We start from the raw sequence: 17,383 nt of genomic DNA, 5'->3' as shown, positions 1-17,383 counted from the left end.
TCATTATGAAGACTAGGGGACTAAAAATGTTAGTTTCTACCGCTGATTGTGCACAGTAACAGTCCTAGCTTGTGCTGTCACAGTGAGTACTGTGTATGGGATTCTAGCTAATACCTCAGCAAACTGTCACCGAGCAAAAATAGCACTGATTGGTGAAAACAGCTCCTCGCCTAAAGTGAAAACGACTACTATTGCCTGGTAAACACGGCACCTTACTTACTGAAATAATTGAAATTAATGAAGCTCACATGGTCACTCGCAAATGCAAAAAAATGTGAAATGTTAATCGCCTTGAAACAAGTTTACATTCGAAATTTGTCTCTACTCCAATTTCCTTGCCGACACTTGATTGCTAGTTTGAAGTTTTAAGTAGCTTTACTCAAATTAACTCAGTGTCAAACTGAAACTGTATTTAAGATGCATAACAGGGTGCTGTCAGATCACAATTGTTCACTATGTCCTTTCGATGTGTTGCATGCAGAAAGAATGTTAGAAAAAAATCAATATGCTGTATCATGTGACAACTGTGACTTTCTGTAGCCCGTTATCAAGAAATTAGGCAGACTGAAGAAGACTTCTCTTTCCGCTGTTTAAGATGCGTAGATCACACTAAAGAAGAGGTGATTGGCATGAACTTTGATATCAGTTCACAATCAGAAGATTCAGAAGAAAGGATATCAGACATATCAGACATCAATATTCCTGCACTTTGAAGATGACAGTGATATTTGTGGAAAGATACAAGACAACGCTAAATAAAGAATAACTGTGAATAAAGCATACATACTACTACATAAATCGCTCTTATCATTATTACAAAAAGAGGTGCCGTTTTCACACAACAATTATAAGCCGTTTTCGCCAAAAGTGGTGCTGTTTTCACCAGAGAAGTTGGTGACGATTGCTGAGGTTCCGTTTTAGCCTGTACCCCTGTGCACGTGATGCCTGGTGTGCAGAAGTTTCCTGGGTGTGAGATATTCTGTCCTATACACATATAAATTAAGAATGGATGCAAATAATTTACATTGCCTATGGGACACAAAAGAGTATGTTTGTTTGAATCATTAAATTTATCAAAATTGTAGAAATACACAAAAAGTTCAAGGTGTCACTGTCAGTGGATGATTTTCTTCAATCTAACAGTGAAATCCCATATAGGATAGGTAGGCTGAAGGCTTTGGAGAATGTGCAATAATATGAATTACACCATTTAGTTTTCTTGTTTAAGGGATGAGCAGGAAAATCATTTTGCAAACGTTGAAATTTGTGTTCAAGTGTATATGTCTATTGAAAATATATTATTTAAAAAAATATTCATTTCATGAGGAGTAAGTAAGATAGTTGTTCTTTCTCTGCAGTGTGAACAACCTTTACATACTCGTAAGATGTTTTTTGATGGTGTTGATTTCCATGTTGTATGATTCTGTTCCCTCAGTGGTCCGTTTCCTATTGTTGATATTTTGCCAACGTGTGATGCTCTTCCAATGAGGAGAGGTTTTGATTGGTTTTCATCTGTTTTCTATACCTCTGTCCAGAATCACTGAAGTCTGGGATTACCCAAAGTACAGTTGTCCGGGTCGCCATGGCGAATATTTCTACTACTACCATAACACAGGTCTACAAAATCAGAGGTTTGTTCATTCAATTGATAAAGACGATGCTAATGAAAGGCTGCAACATACATGTACACGTCATATTTTCCTACATTGTCCTTTTCGTCCAACTGGAAAATAGTATCAACCTGCCCTGTCCCTTAGCCATGTTAACTTGCAACAGGCAAATAGCATTAATAGCAACACCGCTGCTTGTAGTACGGAAGAGCTATGCACTCACTGTTTTTTAACTTGCCTTCAGAAAATGGTATTTACATACACTGTCTTTCAACAGGCAACCAGAAAGTCAGACTGATTATTTCTATTATAAAAAAAGTAACGTTTTTCTTTGTTTATCAGTTGTTTCCAATGTTTTCTAAACCTTCAGTCAAATCAATATGGAATACGTATAATATTTGTGGACGTGTCGGATCATTAGTTGTTGAAGGAAATCTTTAATTCCTCCATATGTTTGTGAAAGGTAAACCCCAAAGGGACTCTGGTTAGAAGTGATCCCCAACACCCTATGTTTCCATTTCATCATACTCCACCGCCTTGGATCATTGCTCATAATATCAATCACTGGATTGTCTGGTCCAGACTCGATTATTTACCGACAGCCATCACATAGCTCAGTCTGCTACTTCAGCCACTAGCCTGGAGCCTATCTGAAATCTTGTTAGATTCTGTTCGGTCTAGTAAGTTCAGAAACATTAGTCCATACAATAACACAAAAATCAACGGAAAAAAATCCTGCGAGCCATATTCAGTCTGGTAGCTTCAAACGTTGTGTGCACAGACTGATAGCTGGAATTGCTGAGTGTGGCTTTTACAACAAACTTACAATGTTGTGAAAAGTAAGCTTCAGTACAAGAGACTCCAGTGGGACATCTTTGTGTTCCAGTGTTCTGTACGCACAGAAGGGGCTTGGTGCGGACCCCTCCGTGTTCCTGGACCCCAATTCCCTGTCTGAAGATGGAACAGTGTCACTGCGGGGCACTGCTTTCTCCGAGAATGACCAGTTCTTTGCCTATGGCCTTAGCAAGAGTGGATCTGATTGGGTCACTATCAAGGTTTGTCTTCCATTTCACTGTACCTTTGTCTTTAGGATCACTACAGCCAGATGTAGCAATATACAATACAAACACTGCCTTGGTCCAACAAGAAGTGCACCCTCATGTTTCGAAAATAATCATTCAAGTTTCCTTTATAAACTTGACACTTTATCATTTCATCTTGGGGTTCGTTATTTTTATGTGAAGTATTCAGCTTTGTTCAGAAACTACATGTATCTTAAAATGGCAGTTAAAATGGAGTGTAATAGGAATTCTATGATAACCGTGTACCCTTGGAATATTGTTTTAATGTTCCCTGTGCACATAACACATAACACATTTGATATAGTAGATAGAGTAGTTTTTGTTTTTGTATTTAGTAAACTCATGTAAGTGTCAGCGTCATGTTAGATAGATACTTAGTTCAGGGATTTATCTAGACCTGCTCAGAGGCTAATAGTCAGCCCCAAGATTGCAGCAATGGTCATAAAAAATTCCCGAATGGAAATTAACCATTTCTCAATTCAGCATGTTCATAATGTTACAGAATAGGTCTTCAGCAACTCATGGTTGCCGTAAAAGGCGATTATGCTTGTCGTAAGAGGCGACTAACGGAATCGGATGATCCAACTCGCTGACTTGGTTGATGCATGTCATCAATCCCAATGCTCATGGTATCAATCACTGGATTGTCTGGTCCAGACTCGATTATTTACAGACCGCCGTCATAAAGCTGGAATATTGCTGAGTGTGGCGTTAAACAATAAACCAACAAACCATAATGTTATAAATAAGTTCTAGGTGAATCTGAAATTGTTTTCGCTTTTATGTTTCCAAAGAAACAATAAGACCATGCACAGTAACTACCATACTAATGAGTTCCTCCCAGTATGCCTGCCACAGGCACTCAGTGTCTCATTGTCTCAGGATCCAGAAAAGGTGTTTCGGTAATAAAAAACCCCTTCATTTTTGCTTTATTTTCAGTTTAAGAAAGCGCCATCAGGTGAAGACCTCCCAGACACTTTAGAAAGAGTCAAGTTCTCCAGCATGGCATGGACCCATGACCACAAAGGGCTCTTCTATAACGTGAGATGGTTGCACAAATGTGGCAGTTCATCATATTTGTAGGATAGATCTATCAATGTAAATTCTTGTTATATCATGTTATAAGGATGCTCGGATTTTGGCAAGAGTGAAAGAAACAATATATGCTGTAAAAGAATACAAGATTCTTTCTTTTTTTATTGCAACAAAAAAAAATTAAATTACTGTCAATTCAATATTTTTGTTGTCACAAATATTCACTAAGAATATTCATAACACATATAGACTATTGATGTGGCTTAAACCAGGGTTAGAAACTAACAGTTTTTTTCCACTAGCCATATAGCATATAACATATAGCAAAACCCTTAAAATGGGCCAATTTCTATTAGTCCTTAGGATACCTTTACTATTGGGCAGTTTGGTAAGGACTACAGGACTAGTGCCAATTTCTAACGCTGCTTAAACCATGTTAAATAATACAAAATGTAAACACTGAGGGTCTATCACATCGTTATTCCCTGAGTGGTTGAGCGAACACTCCACAACCACTTGTAGCAGGTGACTAACTTGCATGGAGTGGGCAGGCTCAGTCACTTTGCATCTTCCCGAGGCAAGTGAGTTAACTGACTATGAAAGTCCAGTTTCCACCCTTGCCGAACACGGCAGGTATTATGGAGTTACATTTTGGCTGGGCTAACAAGTCTATGCATAGTCCAATCAAAATCAGGCAACAAAATCAAAATCCGGTTTGTAAACTGACATGCAGATTTTGGTCGATTGCAGGATTTGCTAAGCATGTGCACCGCCAACTTGTTGTCAACAGATATTTTCCAAAACTGTTCATGTTTTTAATCAAGTTGCTCACATGATTTAATGCACTTTGCGATGTAAGACCTGTTTTATCACAATATAGATTTTGATTATCGATCAGATCGTCTTGACTGGGCGCCACCATTTTGTTTAAAGAAAACGTAAGGGATACAAGAGGTGGAATCTGATTGGTCCATAGGAGAGGCATAGAAGGGACATAACTCGTAATAGCCACTGGTGGCGCTACTATGGACCCCAGGAATTCCACCCTAGTTCGGCAAGGGTGGAAACTGGACTTTTAAAGTCAGTTAACTCTCTTGCCTGGGGAAGATGTCACTTGGTTGATTGTTGTACCTGGGACTTGACTCATAATATCATCCACTTGTTTGTCGGGTCCACACCAGCTCTTTTGTCTTACAAGTAGAGGTTCTGTGAGCAATACTATTTGCCTGTTGTTAAGGGGCAGGATATTTACAGGCGAGTGTGATATAGCTGGAATATTGCCGAGTGCAGCAGCAGACAAGCTGACCTATCTAGAAACTGTTTCCTATAATTATCTTCTACATGTCATCTACCTACTATAAACCATTATCCCAGAGATGACATGAGTGGGTCACAGTGGCTGCTGGTTATCTTGATCGGAAAAAGATGTTGATTGAATGGCCATAGTGTGTAGAGCGGAGTAATGTAGTAATCTTTCTGATCTTGGCTTAGAACAAAACTCCCATTCACCCTTCAAAACATTGTCCATCAGAATACTATCTGACATATTGGGATGACAGGTTTATGTAACATGATCAACTCTTGAATAAGCACTTTGGCAGTGCAATGATTTGTGGTCTGGTGGTAGAGCCACCACCCGGAGAGCGGAAGGTTCGGGGTTCGATCCCCGGCCCCATCATACCAAAAGACGTTAAACAAGGTACTTATTGTTACCCTGCCTGGCGCTCGGAATTAAGGGATGAAAACAAGGACTGGTCGGCTCAGAGTCAGTATAATGTGCCTGAGTGGGGTATTCGTGTTAAACTTCAGTATCTCAGTGGGCTAGCACTATTTATCAGCATTGGTCTGAATATTCGCCATGTAAGTCTAATAATCTTGGACGCGACGTTAAGCCCCCTTTCACCTCACCTCACCTGGCAACATCATGAGTAGGGGTCACTACCTAGGACACTGCATTATAAGAGCATCTTTGTAGTAGTATTTGGGTAGTTTGACAAGTACCTCCCCTCTGCCCACCTGCAGGGTTTTTTTCCTTGCAAACCTTTTTGACAAAGCCTTACACATTCATTCAGACCTAAATCTAACTGTTTGCTTAGGATGTTGTTTGTGATTTGTGGAAGGTACCTCTAATTACTGTCTAATATTGATTCATGAAAGTTTTCTACAGTGATACCCATGAGGCTTCTCAAGGATTTGTTTGTTTATTTGTTGTTTAACGCCGCACTCGGTTTGTTAATAACTGAGTCTGGACCAGGCAATCCAGTGATTGAAATCATGAGCATCGATCCACACAATTGGGATACGATGACATGCATCAGCCAAGTCAGAGAGCGTGACCACCTGATCCTGTTAGTCGCCTCTTGTGACACGCATGGGTTGCTGAAGACCTAATCTATCCAAGATCTTCATGGGGGGCTTCTCAAGGAAGTATGTTTTGGGAAAATAGTATTTCTTGAATGTTGTTTGTCTTTTGATACTGTAGAGTTGCATCGTTGTTTACCATATTTTCACTTGCCATCTGTGTTCGTCTATCGGACGTGGAGAGCTACAGTGCATCAGTAATTCCCTCAGCTTCCCATCTCCCATCACAGAGATACTTGAAGCAACAAGGCAAGTCCGATGGAACCGAGACCACGATGAATGTAGATCAGAAGCTCTTCTATCATCGACTAGGAACGGACCAGTCAGAGGATGTCCTTGTTGCCGAGTTTCCAGAACACCCTCGATGGATGATGTGAGTCTGGGAGATTGTTCATCCTGTGATCCACAGTTTGCACAACTTAGTAAATGAATAGTAGGGTGAAATCTGATTGGTTAAAAATGTTTAATAAATGGGATTGGATCCCAGAAATATTTTGGAATTTTCACATTCTTTTTTTGAAAATATTAAACATGTGCTATTTAACTTGGCAAAATGGATACCATATGAATTAGATATGAAGCTGGATCAATTTGTATCAGAACAACTTTGATTTAGTTGTGTTTTCCATGTCCTGCTAAGCAGGTGAGTTCATCCATTTTATCGTCACGTCATAGAATTCCAGAGTGACTCTCATAATTGTGAGTGTTCATGTAGAGAGAGAGTGCTTCAGAAAATTACAGATAACTTTTGTGTTGAACAATGTCCAAAAGCATTACATGATTGTTGCTATCTTGACACAATGCTTTGAATTTTCTTCTTCATTTCTAACATATAGTACAGATCTTCGACATCGGGGGTGCTCTTTGCCCTAGACTTGGACCAACCAGAGTTACCTGTCCCTGATCCCTCACTTTCCTTCTCGTCCCATGAAGGTCTGGCATAGAAGGATAGAATAGGTCTTCAGCAGCCCATGCTTGCTGTAAAAGCAACTGTGCTTGTCGTAAGAGGCGACTAACGGGATCGGGTCGTCAGGCACGCTGACTTGGTTGATGCATGTCATCGTATCCCAATTGCGTGGATCAATGTTAATGATATCAAGCACTGGATTGTCTTGTCCAGACACGATTATTTATAAACCGCCAACATGTAGCTGGAATATTGCTGAGTATGGCGTTAAACAACAAACAAACATGCTTTCCTTCTCATCACACAGACATACACATGTGCCTGCATTATAACTATGTGTGTACAGCATGGCAGATATTTCTGTAAACATTCAGGAATGGTCGAGTGATCCCCACATTGACTGTCCTGATGGCAGCAAGTCCGACTGAAGGCTGGATCTCCACTTTGTCTTCAGTGTGACCTTAGGTTGAGTTTCTAGTGTTGTGTTCCAGTGGTGCAGAGGTCAGTGACTGTGGCAGGTACCTGGTGATGACCATCCATGAAGGATGCGACCCGGTCAACAGGCTCTACTACGTCGACCTCAAGTCAATGCAAAATGAAATACGAGGTCAGTTTCAGCAATTTATCGATCGAGGAATAATTCACCCTCTGGGAATCAATGTTGGAATAGGTCCCGAGTAACCTGTACTGGTTGTTTGTTTTGTTTTGTTTTGTATTGTGGTTTTTTGTTTTTGTTTGGTTGTTTTGTTTGTTTGTTGTTTAACTCCAGCCATATGACGGCGGGCGGTCTGTAAATACTCAAGTCTGGACCAGACAAACAAGTGATTGACATCATGAGCATCGATCTAAGTAATTTGGATACGATGTCATGCATTAACCCAGTCAGCGAGCCTGACCACCATCCTTGGTACTTCATACTTGTCCCTCTTTGAGGATTCCAGGCAGAATAGAGCCCCAGTACTCCATGCTTGTCTTCCTTTGAGGATTGTGGGCAGAATAGAGCCCCAGTACCCCATGCTTGTCTCCCATTGAGGATTGTGGGCAGAATAGAGCCCCAGTACCCCATGCTTCTCTATCTTTGAGGATTGTGGGCAGAATAGAGCCCCAGTACCCCATGCTTGTCTCCCTTTGAGGATTGTGGGCAGAATAGAGCCCCAGTACCCCATGCTTGTCTCCCTTTGAGGATTGTGGGCAGAATAGAGCCCCAGTACCCCATGCTTGTCTCCCTTTGAGGATTGTGGGCAGAATAGAGCCCCAGTACCCCATGCTTGTCTCCCTTTGAGGATTGTGGGCAGAATAGAGCCCCAGTATCCCATGCTTGTCTCCCTTTGAGGATTGTGGGCAGAATAGAGCCCCAGTATCCCATGCTTGTCTCCCTTTGAGGATTGTGGGCAGAATAGAGCCCCAGTACCCCATGCTTCTCTATCTTTGAGGATTGTGGGCAGAATAGAGCCCCAGTACCCCATGCTTGTCTCCCTTTGAGGATTGTGGGCAGAATAGAGCCCCAGTACCCCATGCTTGTCTCCCTTTGAGGATTGTGGGCAGAATAGAGCCCCAGTACCCCATGCTTGTCTCCCTTTGAGGATTGTGGGCAGAATAGAGCCCCAGTACCCCATGCTTGTCTTCCTTTGAGGATTGTGGGCAGAATAGAGCCCCAGTACCCCATGCTTGTCTCCCTTTGAGGATTGTAGGCAGAATAGAGCCCCAGTACCCCATGCTTGTCTCCCTTTGAGGATTGTGGGCAGAATAGAGCCCCAGTACCCCATACTTGTCTCCCTTTGAGGATTGTGGGCAGAATAGAACCCCAGTACCCCATGCTTGTCTCTCTTAGGGGATTCTGGACATAATGGAGCCCCAGTACCCCATGCTTGTCTGAATGCTTGTAGTGTCAGAGATTTCCTGTACACTTGTACTGCCTATCATTATGATATGTGTAACTGACTGTTTTTTGTTTCAGGTGTTTTATCCTACGTCAAGATTGTGGATAACTTTGATGCTGAATATGAGGTGAGCCCAAGTATAATCCTGACCCCTCTACCCACTGACAGTGTTTGTTGTGTGCGTGTTGTTGACCCTCCTACTGATAGAACCAGGAAGTGCTGCAACCTACCACCTCTCACTACCAGATGGTTTTATATTACCCTACATATGATTCAGGAAAGCCTGTCTGAGGTTTCAACATATTCAATGCATTGAGGAGACACAATGGTGTCACATGAGATATGACCAACTGCCGTGTGTGCCTGACTGTACACAGACAAGCCATTGTTTGAGTCTACAAAAGGAAATAGGTTTCAAACAGTTTCTCCCTCTCCTCTTCCCTCTCTCCTCTTCCCTCTCCCCCTCCCTCTCCTCTTCCCTCTCTCCTCTTCCCTCTCCCCCTTCCTCTCCCTCTCCCTCTCCTCCCCTATTAAGACATACTGCTATCATTAAATCATACTCACTGATCCCCTTACAGTACAACACTGACACCCTTACAGTACAACACGGGCACCCTTACAGTACAACACGGACACCCTTACAGTACACTACGAATCCCCTGTACCCAGTGAATAAACAATACTGACTAAACTATGATACTTTCTGGTTTAGGCCTGCCAGTATAGTGACCGTTTGTACAATGTCTGTTTCAGTATATCACAAATGATGGCAGCAAGTTCACCTTCAAGACCAACCTGGATGCATCAAGATACAAACTCATCAACATCGACTTCGCTGATCCTGATCAGGTACACCCAGGCGTCTCTCTGCACACCAACTCTCACACCGTCAACAAATATAGCCATGTCATCAAAACATTTGCTTGTTACACTGAAGATTCCACTTTGTTACCCCACATGGCTACAATGTACAAAGACAGTTTCTGGTATCTCCAGGGGGCACGGGTGGCCCAGTCGTCTAAGGCACCGGATAATACTAAATAGAATCTCACCCTTGTGTCTATTGATGTCAAATATCTGGACTTGTGTTGACATGGTTTATATTAAAAGACAGATGAGATTCTCTATTAGTCCGGGGGGCACGGGTGGCCCAGTAGTCTAAGGCGCCGCGTTTCCCTGTGCAGAGTTGCGTCCCTTGGGCACGCCAGAAACCTATGATTGTGGGTTCGAATCCCGGTTCGCCCCGATTATGTTTCTAGGTTTGTCAGCACCATACCCATGCTCGTGGGTTTCACTGAAGTGGTAAACGTCTGAGACCTGCATCACTTCGGACTTTCCTCCCACATTAAGCTGACACGCCGAGATATAACTGGAATACTGTTAAAAAGGGCGTTAAACCAAACTCACTCACTCACTCACTCTGGTGTCTCCTGCCATAACAATGCTGGGATAGGGATGAAAGAAGCATAAAGCCCTACTCCCTCATGGACTTACTCTTTGTGCATCGTCACTCACTCACTCACTCACTCACTCACTCACTCACTCACTCACTCACTCACTCACTCACTCACTCACTCACTCACTCACTCACTCTGGTGTCTCCTGCCATAACAATGCTGGGATAGTGATGAAAGAAGCATAAAGCCCTACTCCCTCATGGACTTACTCTTTGTGCATCGTCACTCACTCACTCACTCACTCACTCACTCACTCACTCACTCTGGTGTCTCCTGCCATAACAATGCTGGGATAGTGATGAAAGAAGCATAAAGCCCTACTCCCTCATGGACTTACTCTTTGTGCATCGTCACTCACTCACTCACTCACTCACTCACTCACTCACTCACTCTGGTGTCTCCTGCCATAACAATGCTGGGATAGGGATGAAAGAAGCATAAAACCCTACTCCCTCATGGACTTACTCTTTGTGCATCGTCATTAGATAAGTTTATCTATTCATCATGTGACCTTCCAGAGGGCTGCCTTTTATGAAAGGGTGGCTAAAATGAGGATTGAGTGGACAAAATGTGTATGATAAACAGTCTGCACTTGAAGGTTTCAAAGCTACGCTCCTCTAGATTTCAGCATTCACCTGAAAGGCTTCAGAAAAAGAAATTGTTCCAAACTTTTAATATCTAAATAACTAACAATGGCAACATTTGACACTAAACACACTGTGTGTATGATTTAGAGCTATGTTGCCCGACATAGCCAACCTCACTTTTTATCAGTGGTCCAAAAACTGATGTAAATTGTCATAAGAAGTTCCTCAACTTTTAAAGGGCAATGATGTATATGCATATATCATGTAACAAGTATTATATTTGGAATAACACTTTCTTAGTAAAGTGGGGGCATGGGTGGCCCAGTCGTCTAAGGCACCCCAATTCGCTGTGCAGAGTTGCGTCCCTTGGGCTCGCCAGAAACCTATGATTGTGGGTTCGAATCCCGGTTTGCGGCAATTATGTTTATAGGTTTGTCAGCACACTACCAGTGCTCGTGGGTTTCACTGAAGTGGTAAACGTCCGAGACCTGCATCACTTCGGGCTTTCCTCCCACATTAAGCTGACACGCCGCGATATAACTGGAATACTGTTAAAAGTGGCGTTAAACCCAACTCACTCACTCACTCACTCTTAGTAAAGTACAGATTCTCGTACTTTTTGGGGTTGAGCCACCGACGCAGCCACCGAGGCTCCCCCCAAAATGAAAGTCTGACAACTGGGTTAGATCGCTGACTGTGTGTGCTGGTGATTAGGTGCCTCACTCTGGCAAGTGTGGGTTCGAATCCCAGACGTGACTCAACCCAAAAACGTATGAGAATCTGTACTTTACTAAGAAAGTGTTATCCCAAATGTAACATTTGTTACATTTGACCACTTTCTAAATGGCATTTTGTGTTCATGCATATATCATATACATGGGTGGATACAGCTTTTTTGAAAAGGGGGGGTGCACAACTAAGATCTATTTATTGTCTTTGGTGGTAATTTATACAGAAATAAAGATATTTTTCGAAATAATAAGGGGGGATGCGCACCTCCGCACCCCCCCCTCTGTATCCGCCCATGCATATATATAGCATGGCTTTAGGGTCGAGTTATGACACTGATATGCATTTATTATTATAAACATGATACATGCCATATTTGTTTACATTATTATTATTGTTGTTGTTATTACATGTATAATGTTATGTTTTAGTCTGTTTTCAGTCGTACAATTGGGTATCTCATACCTCTAGTCGCACGTTAAAAGGAAGCCAGAAGCTGGAATGTAAACAATAAACTTGTTTCCGTCCGGTTGCGCACGCACCTCCCGATGACATGCCACAAATCTCTCAGCGCGCCTCTGAGCTGGTCGCTCCCTCGAGAAGGACTTTCGCGATAGACTGCTAGTTTGTATTATACTAGTACTTATCGTGTGTCTACAGTTGTTGTTCTAATAGTGTAATAATAATATGTCTTACCTGTAGATTCCTGGAATGTAATCCTTGGTGATCCATTGTTTGGGTTCAACACGTGTTTCACTTGATTATACACGTGGCAACATGTCGGGCATTTGTGCCTCGTGTCAAGGAAAACTGTCTAAAGTAGATCCTCACAAGTATTGTCCTTCCTGCATAAATAAGGACGGGTTTTCAACGTGTTCGTGGAATAAACGTTGTAAAGAATGTGAGCATTTGTCTTCTATCAACTTTAACTTGTATCTTCGTAGGTTGGCGAAGCGGGCCGCTGACCAGCGCTACAAGCAGAGGAGGTCATCGGGTGGATCCTTGGACTCTTCACCCCCTACATCTGGCCCTGGGGGTGGCGCGTCGGCCACACCCAAGAAATCAGTTGAAAAAGACCCGCCTCAGTCAACTTATGTTTTCGACAAGACACGTGACCGTTCGCCTGCTGATGATACTACCCGCACGACTGATCTTCGTCAATCGGTTGATCGAGAGCGTCACTCAGCCACCCCCGTTACGACGGGACCGGGTGGTGACGAGGACCACGAGGGGACTACAGTCCCAAGTCGGTCCGTCTCTCGTCCTACCTACGACGATAGGAACGTCGTGCGGGTCGACAGTGAACACAGATCCCTCTCTAGAAGTCGTTCCCGTTCACGGGACGACAGGTCGAGTGCCTCGTCGAGAGACAGTAAACGACACGAGGACGTTCATCGCCTTCGAGGTCGTCCGGAGTTCGATTCGGACGATAACTACGATGGGGATCGTAGTACTTCTACAGTTAGAGATCGTAGCCCTCGTCCCCACGGGGACGTGCGACGCCTTCGAAGGGAGTTTTTGGGAGATCAGCGTCGTAGAGGTAATGATCGATCGTCACCCTCGTCTCACTTTCATATCGACCCGGCTTTGATAGGCCAGATGACGGCGGCGGTACTCGCCTTGACGGCGTCGACCGAGAAGGGTTCGACTACGTCGGAGGTCCATGGACCATCGTCCTGTACACCGGTTCCTTCATCTACGCCTACACAATCGACGTCGACGATGGATTGTGACGACAGCGTCGTAGAGATAATGATCGATCGTCACCCTCGTCTCACTTTCATATCGACCCGGCTTTGATAGGCCAGATGACGGCGGCGGTACTCGCCTTGACGGCGTCGACCGAGAAGGGTTCGACTACGTCGGAGGTCCATGGACCATCGTCCTGTACACCGGTTCCTTCATCTACGCCTACACAATCGACGTCGACGATGGATTGTGACGACAGCGTCGTAGAGATAATGACCGATCGGCACCCTTGTCTCACTTTCATATCGACCCGGCTTTGATAGGCCAGATGACGGCGGCGGTACTCGCCTTGACGGCGTCGACCGAGAAGGGTTCGACTACGTCGGAGGTCCATGGACCATCGTCCTGTACACCGGTTCCTTCATCTACGCCTACACAATCGACGTCGACGATGGATTGTGACGACAGCGTCGTAGAGATAATGACCGATCGGCACCCTCGTCTCACTTTCATATCGACCCGGCTTTGATAGCCCAGATCACGACAGCGGTACTCGCCTCGACGGCGTCGACCAAGAAGGATTCGACTACGTCGGAGGTCCATGGACCATCGACCAGTACACCAGTACCTTCATCTACATCCACACAATCGACGTCTCCTCCCGATGTCTTCAGAGCCATGGCTCACGATATGGACCAGAACTTGCCTCTGCTCTGCAGGGGCAGAGTTTCAGCAAACCACCTGTTCGATCGCGTTACCCGATCTCTGGCATGCCGTTTTCGTCACTCATGAGAAGGGACTTGGATTGGGGGCTACTCTTCAATAAACCAGCGCCCTCCAAGATTCTTGTAGTAGACAGGCATTGGGGATCCATGGACACTGCTGTTCGTCTCCAGCTACAACCGCTTGCTATGCTGTCGACAGCGAGCCAGCGGGGGAGGTAGTGAGGTCCCTTTTCCCCGCCGTCACCGTCGTCGGAGCCTACTACCTTTAGACGAGCTACCGGTAGGGGGAAGACTTCATCACACGGATCATGAAGACGGTCGTAGAATGGCTCCATCGGCAGGCGATCAGGGTCACCTTCTACCTAGACGAGCCGTCTCCTACGGGCGACAGGCTCACTAAAATACCGGAATTGCAGAAAATTCTACGTGCCTTCATGGTTGAAGATGAGTCACATTAATTCCGACTGCCGGCCTGGGACCTCGATATCGTTCTGCGCTACCTGTCTAGTTAGACTTACGAGCCTCTCGATCAGGTCGCCTTCGACATTGTCTCAGACAAGAAGTACTGCTCGTATTTTTTAGTTACCTTGTATACTGCGAGTTGCTCTGTAACTAAATTATGCGCCGACCACACTTCGATCGCAATTCATCTGACGTGTGCAGTTGTCATGTCGCATCGATAATTTGTTGTGTGTCGAAGAGCATTAACCATGCTATTTTTCGTTACCTTGGATACGACGAGTCGTTCTGAAACTAAATTATATACCGTCCACACTTCGATCGCAATTCAACTGTCGTGTGCAGTTGTCCTGTCGCATCGATAGTTACTTGTGGGTCGAAGAGCATTAAACATGCTGTTTTAGTTACCTTGTATACTGCGAGTTGCTCTGTAACTAAACTATACGTCGACCACTTCGATCGCAGTTCAACTGACGCGTGCAGTTGTCCTGTCGCATCGATAATTAGTAGTGTGTCGAAGAGCATTAAACTTGCTGTTTTAGTTACCTTGCCTACGACGAGTCGTTCTGTAACTACATTATAAGCCGACCACGTTTCGATCGCACCTCAACTGACGTGTGCAGTTGTCCTGTCGCATCGATACTTACTTGTGGGTCGAAGAGCATTAAACATGCTGTTTTAGTTACCTTGGATACGACGAGTCGTTCTGAAACTAAATTATATGCCGTCTACACTTCGATCGCAATTCAACTGTCGTGTGCAGTTGCCTTGTCGCATCGATACTTACTTGTGGGTCGAAGAGCATTAAACATGCTGTTTTAGTTACCTTGTATACTGCGAGTTGCTCTGTAACTAAACTATACGTCGACCACTTCGATCGCAGTTCAACTGACGCGTGCAGTTGTCCTGTCGCATCGATAATTAGTTGTGTCGATGAGCATTAACCATGCTGTGCGTTCGTGATAAACAATTTGTCTCGTCCGTGCATCTGGTCGAATGTTCTATTGTCACTACAGGGGTGAGGAACTTGGTACATTCGACGTGACAGAGGTCACTTCCGGATTACTTTCCAGACCCTCCTTCCAGTGTTCCGTCGAATTCTACCCAATTGTACGACTGAAAACAGACTAAAACATGGGTTTTTCAGATTAAAAACGATGTTTTATTGGTCTGTTTTCAGTCGTACGTTCCCACCCAGCCATCCCCACTGGGAAGTAATCCAGTCCAGTCCTGCTTGATGGCTTATTCTTCGAGATTTGTGGCATGTCATCGGGAGGTGCGTGCGCAACCGGACGGAAACAAGTTTATTGTTTACATTCCAGCTTCTGGCTTCCTTTTAACGTGCGACTAGAGGTATGAGATACCCAATTGTACGACTGAAAACAGACCAATAAAACATCGTTTTTAATCTGAAAAACCCATTATTTTTATTTACCCTTCATATGGTTGAGAGACCCCTTGTTTGTTTGTTGTCATGTACAGGATACAGATTGAATGATGATGTTTCAGAGTAACTGGCAAACTCTAGTGGACGAGGATGAGAAGTCAGTGCTTGAGTGGGCTGCCTGCGTCAACAAGGACAAGCTCATCCTCTGCTACCTCAAAGACGTCAAGGTGAGATCTATCATGTATGGTATATGCTTTTGTTTGTTGTTTTCCCTGCAATCAGTGTTATTCCAGCTATATCATGGCGGCTCATAACTAATTACATTTAACTAACTCTATTTCTGAGAGATGGACAGCTACTCGAACGTATATAAGCAGAGCAGCCGAGAATATAAATGAAATTATATCAATATACGGAAATAGAAATCATATCAATACAAAAACAGAAATAATGTGAATTCCAAACCCACAATAGATATGTGTACCCTACTGACACACCTGAGTCCCAAAGAGAGACAGGTCAGCCGATATTGCTTAGGCAGAAGGTGACCTCTTAAACGCTTAATGCAACAAACAACAAACTAAATACAGGCAAACCAAAGGTTATAGGAACTTGCCATACCCTGGGTTACAAAGCCACTCAATCAACCAAGGCATGAAGACCACCCGGTTGGATGCGGTCACCTCTAAGCAGTAGAGAGCTGGGGACTTGCCATTTCATCACACCACCTCGTCCTTACCGTATTTGACATAATAAGCGCCCAGGGTGCTTTCAAAATAAGAAATAGGGGGCTCTTATTAGAAGATTATTTTGGTGAAAAGTGAAGAGTTGAAAGATAAATTTTGTGGTTTATGGCTTTATGCTGACAGCCTGAAATGTTTATATACTACAGATATATTTTTCCAGAATTTAATTGCCCATAATTAAGGGTGCATGTAACACTTGAGTGCGTATTATACGCAAATAATTAAGTCTTGTGTACATTGATTAATCGGAAGGGGTGCTAATTGGTATTGTTCACTAGCCAATATATTCGCAAATATCGCTGTGGGCGCTTGTTAGAGCAGGGCGCTTATTACGTCGAATACGGTATTAAAAATAACATGTGCAAAAGTTTGATCACTGGCACACAACTTTCCAGTTCTCTTTCTGATTAAATCCTCCTTGGGGCACTTATTGCATTTTCCTTGCTCAAGAAAATCTATATGACATAGTTGTAACCATTTTCCTTAATAAAAAATGTTACCACACAAAAAACTTCGTTTTTGTATGATATACGACCACCCTTACGGGGCCTCACCCCCAACGGCGCCTCACGCCAGGGGGAGCAACTCTCACCCAAATCACTTTCCTTATGTCATCTGTAAGAGACAGACGTGTTGATTTTTCACACAAGACAAAAATAAGAGAAATCTATCGTTCGACAAGAACCATGGCTGACCAAACTGTATGTATGGTACATTTCTTTCTTTGCA

General features: G+C 43.7%; 1 protein-coding gene across 1 annotated transcript in view; it reads left to right on the top strand.

Moving 5' to 3' along the window:
• LOC124147862 (prolyl endopeptidase-like) overlaps positions 1-17,383 on the top strand; it is a 36,307-nt gene that overhangs the window by 1,456 nt on the left and 17,468 nt on the right. The window contains exons 3-10 of the mRNA XM_046518666.2: positions 1,536-1,631; positions 2,497-2,665; positions 3,632-3,733; positions 6,319-6,461; positions 7,487-7,602; positions 8,953-9,002; positions 9,629-9,724; positions 16,031-16,135. Coding sequence (XP_046374622.2) covers positions 1,536-1,631; positions 2,497-2,665; positions 3,632-3,733; positions 6,319-6,461; positions 7,487-7,602; positions 8,953-9,002; positions 9,629-9,724; positions 16,031-16,135 — 877 coding nt within the window. The remainder of the gene's footprint in view (positions 1-1,535; positions 1,632-2,496; positions 2,666-3,631; positions 3,734-6,318; positions 6,462-7,486; positions 7,603-8,952; positions 9,003-9,628; positions 9,725-16,030; positions 16,136-17,383) is intronic.

This window comes from Haliotis rufescens, unplaced genomic scaffold (assembly GCF_023055435.1).
Source record: "Haliotis rufescens isolate VD_foot unplaced genomic scaffold, xgHalRufe1.0.p SCAF_1, whole genome shotgun sequence".
NCBI lineage: Eukaryota > Metazoa > Mollusca > Gastropoda > Lepetellida > Haliotidae > Haliotis > Haliotis rufescens.
This window is presented reverse-complemented; position numbering and strand designations above follow the sequence as displayed.